The sequence below is a fragment of the Plectrocnemia conspersa genome, unplaced genomic scaffold, assembly GCF_051122295.1.
Source record: "Plectrocnemia conspersa isolate PC_06_02 unplaced genomic scaffold, ASM5112229v1 ptg000005l, whole genome shotgun sequence".
NCBI classification, from domain to species: Eukaryota; Metazoa; Arthropoda; class Insecta; order Trichoptera; family Polycentropodidae; genus Plectrocnemia; species Plectrocnemia conspersa.
The window spans coordinates 20,389,003-20,406,730 of NW_028277169.1; the positions used below are offsets into that span (position 1 = coordinate 20,389,003).

At 31.7% G+C, this 17,728-nt stretch overlaps 2 protein-coding genes and 1 long non-coding RNA gene across 4 annotated transcripts in view; 2 read left to right on the top strand and 1 right to left on the bottom strand.

Moving 5' to 3' along the window:
- Positions 1-7,043: 7,043 nt before the first annotated feature.
- LOC148235091 (T-complex protein 1 subunit theta-like) lies at positions 7,044-9,421 on the top strand. The gene is made up of 3 exons (XM_088185775.1): positions 7,044-8,170; positions 8,239-8,434; positions 8,762-9,421. The coding sequence occupies exons 1-3, from the start codon at positions 7,107-7,109 to the stop codon at positions 8,996-8,998; spliced, it is 1,497 nt and encodes a 498-aa protein (XP_088041901.1). The 5' UTR covers positions 7,044-7,106; the 3' UTR covers positions 8,999-9,421.
- Positions 9,422-12,310: 2,889 nt separating this feature from the next.
- Positions 12,311-13,508, top strand: LOC148235092 (uncharacterized). Its single transcript, XR_015809617.1, has 3 exons — positions 12,311-12,495; positions 12,563-12,716; positions 12,797-13,508. It is a non-coding gene; the product is annotated as an uncharacterized LOC148235092 (long non-coding RNA).
- Positions 13,509-16,530: 3,022 nt separating this feature from the next.
- The window catches only part of LOC148235093 (dual specificity protein phosphatase 22), a 49,813-nt gene continuing 48,615 nt past the window's right edge, over positions 16,531-17,728 (bottom strand). For both annotated transcript variants that reach the window (XR_015809616.1, XM_088186146.1), the window contains exon 8: positions 16,531-17,659. Coding sequence is in view for 1 of the 2 variants with exons in the window: in XM_088186146.1 (XP_088042272.1) it covers positions 17,635-17,659 (25 nt within the window). In the remaining variant the exon portion in view is untranslated. The remainder of the gene's footprint in view (positions 17,660-17,728) is intronic.

The window sequence follows — 17,728 nt, forward strand, 5'->3', positions numbered from 1 at the left end:
AAAAAGTATATTCTAAACTTAACAATGGGGTATACAAAAAATATTCTTAAGTTTAAAAATAATGTTACTGCATAGTCAGTCGTTGGCAGATTTATTTGCCAATGGATTTACTACTGCACTGTTCAGACCGAGCACATTCCGTCTCAAGCATTCACGGCTTGCATTCCATGTTAACTATCTGCACCATGTGCATTGTCAATTTCATCTAATCAAATATGTATATGTGTACATACACACGTGTGTGTGTATAAATATATATATTTTTCAGTTAAAAATGTATTATTCATTAATTTTTTTAATAAAATATAAAGTGCATATATTGATTTTTTATTAAGTAGTTATTGAATATGTATATTTTTTTGTTTCACGTGTAATTTTATTACTAACGTAATCTGCTATTTTATTATCATCGTCTATTTACTCAGTCAAACCATCACTTAGCACAGATGCCAGGAATTGACACTATTGTGGAGGTACTTTGACGAATTTCAATGCCAAAGAGAGCTTCACACATTCGCTACCTAATTGTGGGCACTCCCTCGTAATATATATAGTAAGTTATAAATCATGCTGGTCGTGTCCATAGAGGTAACTCGGATCGTACTCTAAACAAAATTTGACTGGATATGCCCAAAAATCATCGAAACTAGTCAAGAGCTAGATGGACTAGAATTTGCAACGGAATCAGGGGAAGAACTGTTATGTGATGAAATACCTAACATATGTGAAACAGATGTCTCACACAGGCAATGCTGCCACTTCTCAACCACAAACGACTGTGTTTGGCACCATAATAATTTTCAGAGCTGCGCATGGATTCATTGTGTCCATTGTGGGAAGATCTCAGCCCTTTGCTGCGTCGTAAGATCAATTTACAAAGCTGTATTGCATGCCGATGTGATTAGCTTAAGAGCTGGGCAAAAGGACAAATTTGCGCCTCTATGTTTTATTTTTAAGTATAATATTAAGAAAAAATAAGATATTACACAAATTTGGAAACGGTATAGATTTATCGATAATTATATTATATAAAAATGTCATAAAACACAGTAATAGTACAAATAGTTGTAAACATATAAAGTCTTGGACATATTATCAATAAAATGATATCAACTTGTAACAAAAAAAATCAAAATGAGATAAATATTATTTTTCAACTTATTTTATAGTTAAAATTATATTTAATGTAGTTAACAGAATTTTTTTATAGTTTTAATTTTCAACTTATTTTGTTAAACAGTCTACAACAAAATACATATTTGAGATTGTCACATTCATCAATTACTTTATTGAAATCAATCTGTTTTGTAAAACTACGCTTAATTGATAAAATTGCCTTATTCGATAATTTTTCCTGAGCAAATGACGATCTTAAATAGCTTTTTATAATTTTCAATTTACTAAAGCCTTTCAGCAGAGTCTACAGTGACCTGTAATGTCAAAAGTATCCGTAATATAATATCTAAATTTGGATATGACATGCATTATTCTTAAATATCTAAATTTGCAGCTATTTTGAGATTTGGAATTAATGCCATTGCCTGATTTTTTTAACTGATTATTTATGATAATAATTCATTAGAATTAATATCGTTAGGATATTTGGAGGCAAACTCATTAACTGCTCTATGTCAATTTTCTGCATTCATCGATATCAATTTTTTTCATCATTCAAAATGTGAAGAAATTATATCAAGTTTTTCATATCTCCACCTAAGTTATGTTATTAAAATATCTATAACTCCTTTCATATATATTGTAAGTAAAAAATATCAACATAAGGAATAGATTATTGAGATTTTAAGGTTTAGTAACCCTAAGGAGTGTGACTTCGCAGCCAGTAAGACACAGATGGAATCTAGTTAGAGTTTTATTAGATTATATTTACATATGTTGCGACAGACGATAAATGGCGAGAATTTTTCTCCGAGCGGTGGTGGAGAAGCTGGCGCAGGGATGATATCTTGTATATCTTTCCTCATTGGAGTCTAGGTTTATATCCAGGGCTGCAAGGCTTCCTGAGCAATCACAATCATGCAGCGATCATTCAGCCAATCGCTGCAGTCGCTTCTTAGAACGAAGTAAGTATAATAAGTCGAAGAATTGTGTACGTGTAACAGGAATATTTATCTTCATTTTCATAACAAAGAAATATTCATTCAATGCACCAGAGAATCCTTGCATGTTATCTATGAGGGAACCTTTTTGGTCGTAACAAGGGCTTTTGTGTGGTCCCATTCTTTACGCTACTTTCTTGTTTCCTTGTTAATAAATGGTCATTTTGGTTACAGTAAATTAACGCAAGTTTTAAGAATAAGACCCCACAAGATCGATCATCTAATTTTTAAATTTTACATCGGTTTCTTTTAAATTCTGTAGACAATTTCTCATTTTTAGAAAAAATATTTTCCTATATGGTGTTTCTCATTTTATGCAAGTAATTAGATAATCCTTATATTAAACGTGAAGCTTTAATTATAATCATCGTTTTTGACTGCAAATCTCTTTGATTCTATCAACTTCTTGCAATATTAAATTCCATGCTGATATTGTACACAAATTTTTTAAATTTCTTTATTTTAATAGGCTTTTAATTTCAACAAGTTGTAAGGATTGTTTATTTTCTAAATCCATTAACACATTATATACTAATGCTATTTGCGGATCTAATTCCTTGATGGTATTTGCTCTTGACGCCCATCGTGTATCTGTATGACCTTTCTAAGTAATTTTTAATACAGACATTAGTTTATCTCATTTAGTTGTCGAATTCACAAAAAACGTATAGATTCTTTGAACAATTTCGAAAAATGTAATCATGCTAGCATTTGATGAAAAACACAGGGAGTATACATGGCTTGTTCATTTTTCCGATTAATTATGGCTTGTACACCATTATAAACACTTCTGATGTTTAAAATATCTAGCCCATCTAATTTATCAATAATTTTATCGGCTAACCCACTACCCGTTCATCTTTAGTCGCTATGAAATCTGTAAGGACTAGGCTGACGGGGGTGGGCTCAATAAAGCTTTCTTCAGTCTTAATATACTTGTTAATATTAACTTCATATCTAATAAAGTATCTATTAATATTTAGCAGTCCCTAGACTTTTATGTCTCTTGCCTGCTTAACATAGCATTGGTGGATACATGGTCGAATTTCATCCATGCATCACCTTTTTTTAAAATTATATTAGTATGTTAGTACATTAAACTATTAAGTATTAAAACATTCATATCTAATATTTTGACACATATGTTTGCGATGCGATACATCAGGCGTACAATCAAGCATTAAAGAAAAGTATTTCGATTCCTTAACTCTAGAAATAATTTCCTTTCGAACATGATTCTCTAAGAGTAAGAGAACTTTGTCTTGAATTTTATTAAAAAAATAAGAAACATATAATGATTAGTATTGCGGGGCCTATTTATATATCAATTAAGATTTTGTTATGGCCAAAACTTGGCGACACTTGGGTACCACTGGCGTAACGGTTATTCTCTCGCATGGCAGCCCTCAGCCTGTTCGGGCTCGTACCTCGTTCAAATGTAAACAACTTTAATCGTCAATAAAAACACTACTGCAGCAGCTCAAACTGCGTCTAATTGCCACCTGCACCATCCCGTCGCAAAAGTATTTTGTTCCGCAATCGTCGTATTGTATCGATTTATAATTCTATAAGATTTAAGAAAAATCTTGAATTATTGTTACCAATAGTTTATTGTGTACCTCAGAGAAGTAAAGTAATTTTCGCACAAAATTAAATCACATCCAACAGAAAATTAAAAATATTTCGCCAATTTTTTTTGTCCATCTGTATTGCTTTTTGCAAAGAATCGCTATAAAACCACGGGTTTTCAGCTTCTTTTCAAAACATTTTCATTGAAGATACGCATCACGATGAAATTCAGTTTAAATTCTTCTAATCTTCATTTTAATCAGAATCTGATTTTTTTAAACACAGATAATGCACGGATAACAGAATAACTGTATAATTTTTTTAAATAAGACAATTACGATGAATTCATTCTCAGTTTGAGCATGTTTTCAGAAAACCATTCCTTTGAATATTTTCTTACATTCTCTGATTTTAGATTTTAAAATGATCCATGTTCAAATACAATTTATATTATCGGCGATCGGTTGCCAGGAAAGAGGATCGTTGAAATTAATAAATATTCTGTTTTCTTTGAAGCTTTCTTGTATTTCAATTTCTTCATAGCTACCCCTCCTTTATTTCGATTTTAATGGCAGCTGTTTCTTCAAATTTATGTTTTCTTGAACTTTGATTGGTGAAGTGTGTAATATTTTAAAAACTCGCTAGCCAATTTTGTAATTGTGCTGCACTGAACACTTTTCTTTTATATTCAGGACCACTAGGTTTTCTGAATACTTTTTGTTCTACAAAAAAGAAAAAAAACATAAATTAAATATTTTGCACAAAAAAAATATTTTCTGATAACTAACCTTTTATAGAAACTTTGTAGATGGTTTTTATATAAAATTTTCCGTGACGACTTTTTTTTAACTTTCTCAGGAATATGTATTTTTCAAACAAAAATTTTCCAACTGTGTTTTTTAGAGCCCGGGGCACTGAAAATTCTTGGGTCGGCTCTGACTGGAGACGAAATCTGGGTTCACTACTAGCAGCAGGAAATCAAGAGTGAAGCGAGCAAGGAATTGTGCCATACTTTCTCACCAAAAGTAAATAAATACCGCATATATATTTAAAACTTTGTCGAGGTCATCCTTCTTGCCGTAATTATTTTATCAAATAATACGCTAAATCACCTGTATTAAAAACGGTCTTTCACATTTATATTTATATTAATCTAAATGAGATTCAGATTTCTGAGTTATATAAATCTACCTGAGTTTTATGTTACAAGCAAAAATAATATTCGTTAAGAAAATATAGCGACTATCGCTACCTACATAGGTGGAAATGCGGCGCACCCAATAGCCGTTTGCCGACCACCCTTATGGTGTATTTCAGCCCGTAGCCTACGTAAACTTTTCCACTGGATCGAGAGTAAAGTAGATGCCAGGACGTTGATCAATTCGTTCGCATAAATTTTTATTTATTTCGAATGAAAATATTTTGTTTATAAATATGTAAGTGCTAAATATAATTTATATTCGACAGCTTTGGCCGAAGCACCTTTTCTCGACCATACTCTACCATAGCACCATATCATTCTTAGATCGAAAACTACTTTCGACCAAATCCACAATGGCTATGCATGTGCCGAGAGCGCCAGGGATAACGCAGATGCTCAAACGAGGAGCGAGGGTGAGTCAAATAAATTTCCATAACTTTTGTTACAATTCAATGTCTTTTGTCACGTTTCATGTTATTCGCTACAATTATGTTATTTCAAACATAGATTCGCTCATAAGGGTAGGTTTTTATACAGTAACTAGATTTGAAAATTTCTAAAGAAGGACATTAAAAAAAGGTCGTTGCGGAAATTTTTGTTCATTGAAGGATGCTGCGGCAGCTAAAAAAAGGTTTACTTGGACATTTTTTTTCGAAAACGATAAAGAAAAAAATTTGCTACTTGTTAATAATATCAGCGCCACGCTCAGAAACCAATGGTTATGAACATTTTTTATGCTTTTGGCCCTAGCGTCTGCAAAAGTGGCCAACAACGCTTGCTACATAAATACGTTTAAAATTTAAAACTTCGTTTTTTATCGCCGTATTTTAACATTGGTTTTCAATCAGTGAGTCGCATAAGATCAAAAATACAATCATAAAATTTGTTTTATTTTTTGTTAAAAAAATATTTACAAAGAAACTGAATATTTTGGAACTCAATATAAATAAAATAAGATAATGTTGATTTTGATGATAAGTTAACGAAATGCATTGATTTTTTCCCACGAAAAATGATGCATTGCGCGGTGAAATTTAAATAAATTTAAACTTTAATAAAAAGAAAATTTTTAAATAATTTTAAATTCATTTTTTAAGGGGTCAAACTTATTCTAAAAAAATATTTATTTATTTGCTTATACACTTTATTTATTTATATACAATTATATTTTTATTGTAAATGAACGCATTTAAGGCCTATTACGCACTGTCGACTGTACTTTATATAGTTTTAAATGGGTGTTTAAACGCACGCAGTCGCCGAGTCGCCCGAGCGTTTAGCGAGTCGCTGCGCAGCGGCGATGCACAGGCGACTAGCCAGTTGCCGCAACCTATAAGCACGCGTATGAAGGAACACTTTCACACGACGAGCGACTTTTGAGCTTATACATCGCTCGCGCAAAATGGTGAAATGTGTCATAAAACTTATTTAATATAATTTTTGATTAAAAATTGTTAGCAACAGAAAAACTAATATTAAATTTAATGTATAATTAATATTGATTACTAAATAAGTAATATGATTTAAAATAAATACTATTGAATATTTTTTCTTTAAATAATAGATTTTTAAGAAAAGATTAAAGATGTATAGGTGTATAATTAATCAAACAAAACTTTGAAATTTACTAAATATAAATCAGAAGGAATTGTTTACAATAATTTTATATGAATATTGATAACGAAAATAAATTTATTGTAAAATAAAATATATAATTATATTATATTATTTCTCGCTTTTTGATTTAAATTAATTTTATTAGCATAATACAGATACATTTATAATTGCATTTAGGAAACAAAAAGTTGTGATTCAATTGTCCTAATGCATTATTGACAGCAAAAACGTCAAAAGGATTAACAGAAACGAATGAATCGCCGACCATTGTCCACTCTCGCGGATTGTAAACTTGAAAGCATCATACAATTGACAGTGCGTAATGGGCCTAAATGACATGTCGGTTGGTTAAGACGACTTTTGCGCATGCGCCAAATTGATTCATTGTATGTGAGCTAGTATACGCGTGCAAGTGCTACATTGGCCGGTATAAAATCGACCAGTAACCAAAAATGCCCTTTTTGTTGTAAATTGTTGATATTTACTAATGATATGCATTCATTTTTCAGATGTATAATGGTTTGGAAGAAGCCGTCTACAGTAATATTAGGTCATGCAAGACGTTAGCTCAAACCGTACGCTTCGCTTACGGCCCAAACGGAATGAATAAGTTGATCATAAACCACATCAACAAACAATATGTCACAAGCGATGCCCTTACAATCTTGAGAGAACTGGAAGTCGTGCAACCAGCCGCTAAAATAGTGTTCCTGGCTAGCCAGATGCAAGACAATGAAATCGGAGATGGAACCAACTTTGTAATAATCTTATCCGGTGCTCTCTTAGAAGCTGCCGAAGATTTATTCCGCTTAGGAATAAGCGCATCCGAGATCGCTGGCGGATACGAAGTAGCCCTGAACAAGTGTCTGGAGATTTTACCCACTTTGGTATGCCACAATATCGAAGATTGTAGAAACATCGACGAAATCAAGACTGGAATCAGATGCGCTATAATGTCAAAACAGTATGGAAACGAAGACTTCATCACCGATTTGGTGACTACCGCCTGCGTTTCAATATTACCGGAAAATAACCATTTCAACGTCAATAACGTTCGTGTCTGCAAGATTTTGGGTTCCGGTCTTCTTCAATCCTACGTCATAAACGGAATGGTGTTCAAGCGTCAGGTCGAAAGCGACATCACTTCCATGCAAAAAGTCAAAGTCGCTCTTTACTCGTGTCCGATTGATATATCTCAAACTGTAACGAGAGGAACAGTTTTAATATACGCGGCTGTAGATCTTATGAAATTCAGCAGAGGCGAAGAATTCATGCTCGAGAACCAAATTAAAGCCATCGCCGATTCGGGAGCTAAGATTGTTGTTTCCGGAGGGAAAATCGGCGATATGGCTCTGCATTTTATAAACAAACACAAATTGATGGCCGTGAGACTTGACTCAAAGTTTGAACTCAAAAGATTAGCCAAAGCTGTCGGCGGTAAAGTATTACCAAAATTATTGCCGCCAACCTCGCATGAATTAGGCTATATTGAAAGCGTGAAAACTGAAGAGCTTGGTGATACGCAAATACTCGTATTCAAGAATGACGGCAAGTCAGGAATCGCAACCATAGTGATTAGAGGCGCTACAGATAATTATATGGACGATATTGAAAGGGCTATCGACGATGGTATTTATACCTTTAAAGATATTGTTCGTGATGGAAGGTAGTATCTTTTAGTATCAATATATACTAGTAAATAAATTTAACTGATATAAAACATATTTTTTGTAGATTAGTACCTGGAGCTGGTGCCGTTGAATTGGAATTAGCACATCAACTGACCAAATATGCTGATTCTCTTCCCAGTCTTGAGCAATACGCTGTCAAGAGATTTGCAAACGCTTTGGGGAATTTCCCGAAGATTCTCGCTGAAAATTCAGGAGCGAATGTGACAAAAGTTATGATGAATCTTCACCGTGCTCATCAGGTTATATTCTTCTTATGATTTATTCCTGAAAATCTTTAAAAACAATATTTTAAATACATCTTACTTTTTTTTAACGAATATCAAAATAGCACTCACTTGACCGATTTACAGCAATGTAGTTTACTGAACATAGCTACTTTTATAAGTTTATAATAGGATTCATCCTCATGTTTGGGATATAATCGAGTTTATAGACTCCTTTAGTTCATATCGGATAACTTTTTTTTGAAGATTCCATCTAGTTTCAAATGTATAGCTGTTTTAAAAACCAAATAATATTTGACACTTGCAAATAATGTTTAAAATATATTAAAATATGTATTTCAGGAAGGACATAAGAATGCAGGATTTGACATCGAATCTGAAACTGATGAATTCTGCGATGCTAATGAAAGGGGCATTTTCGATCTGTACGCTTGTAAAGAATGGGCTCTTAAATATGCTGTCGGAGCAACAACTACCGTAGTCAAGATAGATCATGTCGTTATGGCCAAGAGGGTTTGCTGGCACAAAATGACAGCAAGCCCTAGTGACAGCGAAATCAGAAGTGATGACGAATCATAACTTACTCAGTTATAAACAGCTATCTACCTTCATAATTGAATAGTATGAGAACTGAGATTAGTAGGAGACTAATTTAAGTTAACACATCAGCTGAACACCTACTTGAATCAGCAAGTGGATATTGCCTATAATTTAGGATGTATACTGGCAAAAAATTGGTAACTCCTAACTACTTTCTTCTGAAGTCATCGTTTTAGAATTAACGAAACCGTATATTCAAAATGGGCGTATATTTTATGTATTGAAAATTATTGGTATTCTTCTTCAAAACCTTTTGAAGCGCTGCTCAACATGGGCGTAAATGTTTTGGGGAATATCGAGTGGACCAACAATTAGCATTATTTCCAATACTGCACCGATATCTTATAGGATATGTATAAAAAATGTATACCATTGACTTAAAAATATATAATATAATTCTTACATATTATATAAAAAAATTAAAAACCAAATTAAAATCATGACCAATTAGCGATTCTAAAATAAGGTTTCAAGCAAACCACGTGGCCCTATTTCCGAGATATATTCTACCAACAGCAGGTAATGTTCCTAAGCATCGATGTCGAGTATGTGCCATAAGAAAAATCAAAAGTAAGGCCTGATTTACACGCTGCCAGTAAGAAGTTGACTGGCGAGTCACTGGCACGCGACGACTGGCATTCCAGTCCACTGGCACCTTACCGCTTACAAATTACCAGCAACTGAAAGAATTAGTGTTGCGAAAAATCGCCACTCACCTTGCGTAAGTACAGTAGTGTGGTGGAAGGGGGAGCTGGCGTGCCAGTAAAACAAAAATATTTGTTCTGCTAGCGCTGCCAGCTGCTTTGTTTTTCGGTATATTATTTTTGCACAAAATACGGTTTAAGATTATTACTGGATGGCAAATTAAATAATATAACTATGTAAAATACTTAGTTACCCACTGTAAATATGAAAGTGGTCGAATAATTATTAATTTGTTTATTTACTCTAATGATTGTATTTAAATAAATGTCATAAAATTAATTATTATAATTTAAATAATACCTAATTGTAATTTTAAATAATAACTGTAACCAACTAATTGTAATTATCACATACTGAGACATTTCCTTCCACCATTTTACCGAGCAGATTTGTTAATATAAAGTAGCTTGTTCTTATTATTTTATTAACGTATCTGACACAGAGAAGCGTTATCATATTTTATGCATGATATATAATACAATACAAAAATATCTGTTCTAATTAAGAAATATTTTATATGTAATGGGGGGTTGTAACCAGACTCTCAGTATTATTGTATATACCCCCCCCCCCCCCAAATTGTAGTGAAGTTAATCCGCCACTAGTTACAACACAGTGGATCTATTTATGTAAACCATATAATATCATGATATGATGTAAAATGTATGTAATAAAAGTTTTCTATTTCATAAAATATATATTTTACTTATTCCAATGTCAGGTAATGTGGAGTGAAAAATGTTATATAAGATTTACGTAAAGGGGGACTAGATGCTAAAAGTTTGAGAAGTCGCCCATAATGAGTCGATGACCAATCAGAAATAAGACGCCAGCTAGTCATGAGGGTTATTCAATGACACGCACGTTTTATTACGAAGCGCATGTTTCAACAGGATATATTGACACGTGTTCCTGTTCATTCTTTTCTTTAAATGGATATGAGTGAGATAGCGGCTTGTATGACGTAGGTTACACGTTCAATCCATAATTGTGGTCCGATTGACGCCAGACTGAACGTGTAACGCGTTGAATGACGGACTGACAGATATTTAAATATTTTGCTAATTTTCGTCAGTATGGTACGGACTGACGGCAGACTGATCGTGTAATACATTCCATCAGTCTGATCTATCAGTCACCGCTCGGACAGCGATAGAGGAGAAAGATTTTTTATTTACATTAGAACCATTGCCTATTCTCTAGGATAAAACCCATAATAATTATGTAAATAAGTATAAGAGAAATGTAGCTTTAGAAAGGTTGTTGATAATTTATAAAAAAATTAAAGCTCTGGTCACCATCGACGATAGTAAAAAAATAAACACATTAAGATCAAATTACCACCGAGAATTAAAAAAAATAATAACGTCTCGAAGATCAGTGGCCGGGGCAGTTGATTTTTATATTCCGAAGAGTTGAAACTTTCAATATCTTCGTTTTTTGGACAAATTCGAGCAACCCCGAGTATGTTATTTTCAAATAAAAACGCTTAAAATATTTAATGCATTTATTAAAACGAATACAACATAACCTAATAAAGGAATACAGTCAAACATTTATTATTAATTCTTGCGAATATCCAATATACCCTCGTTATTGAAAAAGTGACAACATTTTTCTCTTATCAATTTTACATCGTTTGGTGAATTTCGAATGCTAATGGACTCCAAATCAAGTAATTCATTTCCATCTTGTTTTGTGACTTTTTTTGTGAATTTGATGCCAAATAAAGCCGTGGTAGGGTTTTAACCAAATAAGTATGTAAATAACAGCACATCACTTTATTTTTTACGCGGAAAACGTATCACCCGAAAGCGTACGCACGCATACAACTACACTCGGCTTTCGGCCATCTTCCTACTTGGAAGAGTGCTGCATGCCGGACGCCACAATCAGACGACTCTCTTATGTTGTACAATTAAAAAATGAATATTTTAATATTATGACATGAAATGATACATTATAAATATCGATGTCAGCTCGATTAACTTTTCTATTTATAAAATCAAATGTTATTATTGTTTTGCCTTCTTGTATATAGACGTAGGTTACACGCTCAGTTTGCCATCAGTTCAGTCTGTGATCTTGATCGTAAAAATACTGATAGCGGACTAATGGACTGACGGACGATATTACACGATCAGTCGGGACTGACATCAGTCTTCTTGATAACGCTTTCGGGTGGCAAATTTGGACTGCCACTTGGCGAAAAGCAAGTGTAGTTGTATGCGTGCGTACGGACGGCTCGGCTTCGGTGCTTCCCCACGGCTCGGCGTCGGTGCTGCCCCCAAGTGTCGATCGAGTGTAGTGTCGTTTGTTTGTAACGGTCGTTTACGCGTGGGCGTCATTTACAACGCGGGGGTTGCTCAATAAACAACTACCACGATGGAAAATTTTCCCAAGTCTTTTAACTACGTCGAGGTGACGCTAAAACTTTTCGATGTAATATAAAGACGAACGAGGAAGCGGAGCACTGGATAAACGGCTCAGCGACGGTGCTGCCCTCAAGTGTCAATCGGGTGTCTTGTCGTTTGCTTGTAACGGTCGTTTACGCGTGGGCGTCATCCGTCATTTGCTTAATAATAAATAACTACCACGATGGAACATTTTCCTAAATCTTTTAACTACGTCGAGGTTGACGCTAAAACTTTTCGATGTAATGTAAAGACGAACGAGGAAGCGGAGCACTGGATAAAAGAATACAGTGCGTTATCCAGAACAAGGTGGAATTGTAAGAGTATGAAAAAAAACCCCACACGATATATTTCACAGTAAGTACTCTAATTATACTAATAATATAGATAACAGTTCTTATATACACATACATAAATATTGTAGCATTAGGAAAATATGTCATCATTCCCAAACCTCGAAACTTGACCCTTCAAAAAGAACGCATGGAAAATCAAAAAATTTCTATTGCAAAGCTGAAATAGACGTTCTTGTCAAAAAGGTGACTTGTGACACAACGAGGCGTGATAAATATCTGAAGGTAATTTCAATATGGTTTTTCCTTTTGATATATGATTCATATTTATACATATATGATATGAATTCTGTTTAAATTTTAAGGACGGATATCAAACAATAATACAATTTATCGGAGAACATAGTCACCCAATAATAAAAGCAGAGACGTCATCTTGTTTGCCTCCATCTGAAGAGATCAAAAAGACTCCGCCAATTGAATTATTTATACCGCTGCCTGATATTTGTGATTCTATTACAGCTAGTAGCAGCAGCAGCAGCAGCAGCAATAATATTGCTCCATGTGACATATCCATTGTTGATGGGGATTTTAAATTAAAAGAAAAATTTGCCGATTTTTTTTTAGATCTTAAAAATAATTGTTTTGCATTAATGAAGGGAGTATTTGATCCTGATCTGGCCAAACAATTTCAGGACGCTTTTAAAGTAACGTTTAAAAAAGTAACTACTGATAAAAAAAATAGAATTAAACGTAATTCTGGTGCCAAAATTAAAGTTCAACCAACGGCCATTAGTAGGCGAAGGATAGGTATAACCAGGGGCAATTCGGTTGTACCTTCTGGTCGCCCAGCACTTTTAAATAAATTAAAAATAAAACGTTTAAAGCGGTTGCATAATTCAAGTTTTAATAATAAACCTAATGGAAAGTCACATGGAGCAGCACGTTAAGGTATGTACATATGTATGCATTTTTTTATTTTGTTTTTTACGTCCTATCATTATCAGTTTTCTTTGCTGATTCTTTCTGATAATTATTGTAGAATCAGCGGATAAAATAAAAAAAAATTAAACAATTCTTCGATTTGTTTTATGCTATTCTTATATTTCATCAATTCATTTCTTCAATTATCTTCACAATCATTAGCGTTAAGTACATGTAGCCAAAAATAAGGAGATGCTACATTTGCCAGAAACTGAAGACTACAATGTAAATATTGAAATAATATATTTGTAAGGAACATTCTCAAAATATGTCCCTGATTCTATATCAGAAAATCTCAGGTTATCCCTCAATAAAAGATATATATTTCTACTAGTGAAAATATAATTTAACTGATAGGCGCTAATATGCTGCTCTAAAATGTCTATGAAACTCAATTTGACAGTTACGGAACGTCCATTTACTGTTCAAACCCAAACCTAACCTAAAGAATGTTCTAAAAATAATTATAGTTTTAGAACTTATCTATTTCATTAATCCAAGTACAAAATACAAACTAAGCCAGCTCACCTCTCAGGAGAAATTTGCACTCTGCACTTCGATATTATAGCTTGTTTTAAAAATATGATAGATGTTCCCACTGCTATATGAAACTATTTTTTGTGAAAAAAAAATATCATGTCCATAATTGAAATATATTAATTTTGTATCATGGTTTATTGTTCTATTCAATGTAGAATTTTATTCTACATTTTTACTAAAAAGGAATCGTAGAAAGGTTTTGTTTCAGGTATAAATAATAATGCTCGTAAATTCGCTTAAGTTATACTTTTCTGTGAAATCATATCATCTATTCAATACCTATAACTAATTAACAATAAAAAATATATAATATTATTATATGCATATATGTATACGCACAAACATGTGCATATTCAAGTACATATATACATACATATGTATAAATATCACAATCTAAAAGCGCTCATTGGATATTGCGGCTTTTGTCGCATTAGCAATCGTTTCAATTTGCACTGTTGTTTTTGAGCGTCTCGCTATACAATCACTAAGACCAAAAATATTGATTGTTGAAGTGAATCTCTTTTAATTAATATTACAAATTTTATTTAACATTGCAAAAATATACATGTTAAAATTTACATATGACTTCTTTCAGGTACATTTTATATCATGATATACTCTTTATACGATTGAACTGTTTATTTCATCACTGAAAATATTTCAACAACTCTGGATTTTAATCAATATAATTTTTATCAACTTCAACAATTATCATAAATATATATTTTAAGCATCTCAAAAGATATTATTTTACAATTCACATTTCAAGTCATTTTAACGTTTCTTTTGAACCAAATTAATTTTAGAGTGCACTAAAATCTTGCTAATTTGCAGTAGCTAGAGTCTAAATCACTTATATATTAAAACATTCAAAAGTAGAAAAGACTATAAGAATCTACAGAATTATACTTAAATGTATATACTTAAGGATTAGTTTTATAACAACCAGTTTTCAATAACATTATTTAATAGACGTCTTTGAGATGATTCAAGCTAATTTATAATTATGAAATGTTTAATAAATCACAAGGAGTTTCAATTATTCTAACGTTTCTAATAGTTATAGTTAAATGATGATAATAATATAATATTTATTTAGAAGTAAAGTTAGAATTTTTGAAGCAAAATTAACATAATATGATTATCTTCGGCTTTCACAGTTCAAGCTTTTTCTTACATCTATAAAATATCACAATAACTCTTCAAGTACAACATTTTTTTGTATAAGAATAACGATTTTAGATTAATAATTAAAAGTAAGAAAAAAATACATTTTTTTTATTTAAACGTCTTTAACTTTTTCAAAAGGTTAAAATAAAACCATAAGATAGAAAGCTCATTAGATGATTTCACAAGTGTTATATTATATTAGAGTTCGAAATGATATTAAGTATTTATTATAAGTAATAAGTATTTATTATAAATATATGGTATGAAATTATGTACTTACATATTTATAGCATAAATTTATTTTTGAGCAATTTTGTGCTAAACAAGAGAGGTTTAAATGAGCAGCAAGCTTCGCACATCAAACAGTATTACTCAAGTTAATACTTTTTAAAATCAAATTGTGTTATATTGTACATATTCTTAATTTATTTATTTTTATTTATTTTAGATTAAATTAAGACCATCGTGGCCTAACAGGTTACCCCAATGCGCCACGATGGTCGAAAACAAATTTTAAATTTATAAAACATAAAAAAAAAAGTATATATACATAAATATAAAAATACTTAAACATAACAAAAAAAATTATAAAATATTAAAATTAAATGAAATAAACCGGATCAGCTCCTCGTAGCTGACATTAAATAGGTCAATATGTAATGCCAGCGTATTAAGGAGCCGGATGGCCACAGCCATAGGCGAGTCGGCAAGTGCGGATGTCCTAGCCCTAACGGTCATCAAAAGAGGTCTCGATCGTGATTCTTTATATTTCTTTATAATTCATTCTTGATACAATTAAAAATATATTTTTTTAGTATAGCATCTAAATAAAAAAAAACACATTAACATCACATTGACCGTTGGTCCCTTCCACAATATATTCTTCATTCCAAAATTTATTTTTGTACCTTTTTAAAATAAAATAGTTTATATTGTCATTTACTATAAATATACAAATAAATTTCAACAATTTGACTATTATTCGTTAAAGAATAAGCAGTACTTTTATTTTTTTATTATAAATATATATATATTAATATATATATTATTTTTTATTAATTATCAACAATACGCATTCATATTTATTCTATTAAAAAATATAACAATTCTATCTATAAAAAAATTAAGAATTTGTGCAACATCAAAATATTTTTTAACTGAAAATTACAAATGTTTGATATTATAATTGTTTTTGAATTCATATGTATTATTTTTTATACAAACAGCATATTGCAGCTTTTTCTTCAAAAGAAAATGTCTGCATTTTAATCAAAAACATTTATAACATGATGATTATTAATATAATTTGTACAACGCATGAACAAAGTATTCTACTTGGACGGGATTTGATAAATCTAACACAAATCAAAAGCTTTGTAAATAAAATGCTATACAAAGAGTTCTATTTATTTTTTGTTGTCCATAAGTCGCTTTCAAATTAAAATAATAAGTAATTAAATATTTTGTGAACTATTTTATAAAATGACAGATAGTCTTTTATGTGACATTGTTTTGCAAATATATAATAGTTCAAAAATATATTTTCTGAACTATATTATATATAAATATGGACTTTATCTTTAACAATTTATTGTTTGCAAGTAGATTGAACTTATATTAAGGATGGTCTAATAACTAAATAAATTCATAACAATAAAATCATTTTATACATAGATAATGATCTACAAATATTGCTATAAAATTGAAGTGAATATTTCAGTTCTTATTGAGTGAGATTTGTACAGCTCTTGCTTACAATTTTTCCATCAATAAAATTCAAAAGCACTGAGTCAGGCGACCTAAGGTAATTTTTCTTGGATTCATGTGGTGTACAAGTTTCATATTGTATAATAACAAAATCTATGTATATATACCTAGTTTTATTCAATGTCAAATATCTTGTTGATAAGTTGAGATTGTTATCAACTTCTGATCAAATGCGTTCAAGCCTTTTAACTCTTTGCATATATTCAACTGACTTGGAGTAATATAAATTGTTTCCCTTTTATTAAGCATTATGAGAGTAATTCACATTTATTTTTGTAGCAATATTTGTTAATCACCTTTACATTGAAATAATTTTATGAATGCTTAAAATGATCATTAAATTAACGAGCACTATTAATTTGTGCATCTGATGATATAAATTTATTATTAGGACGTCCAATACCAATTTTATTTATGTTGTTTCAATAATTAATGTGAAGATCTTTAACGTACAATAAAAAACGTTGGTACGTGTTTGGTATTGAAAATTCTATTCACTATATTTATCCCCACTACGAGCATGTTTATAAATTAATCTTTCTCCTTACCACACATTTTCTCATCTTAAAACTAATGATTCTATTATTTGGCAAACCAATCTCATGAGTTGCACGTGAGAGATCAATAATGGTATTCAGAATAGTGGTGTCGGTGTGCGGGTGCGTGGTATAAAGTGCCAGCGGCAAAAGGATGAAAGATGCGGGTAAAGATCGCCGGGGAACACCGCGCCCCTGGACGTAGGCTACGCTCGCCTCTGCACACTAGTCCTGAAAGAATAATAATTTTAATATGCGATGTCTACAGGCATATTGTAAATAAACACATTAGTAAATTTA

What these genes read in the sequence shown, in the direction of transcription:
- LOC148235091 (XM_088185775.1), top strand. Translation starts at nt 7,107, where the DNA reads ATGAATAAGTTGATCATAAACCACATCAACAAACAATATGTCACAAGC. An exon ending in GATATTGTTCGTGATGGAAG is followed by an intron (nt 8,171 to 8,238) that starts GTAGTATCTTTT and finishes TATTTTTTGTAG; the next exon opens with ATTAGTACCTGGAGCTGGTG. An exon ending in ATCTTCACCGTGCTCATCAG is followed by an intron (nt 8,435 to 8,761) that starts GTTATATTCTTC and finishes TATGTATTTCAG; the next exon opens with GAAGGACATAAGAATGCAGG.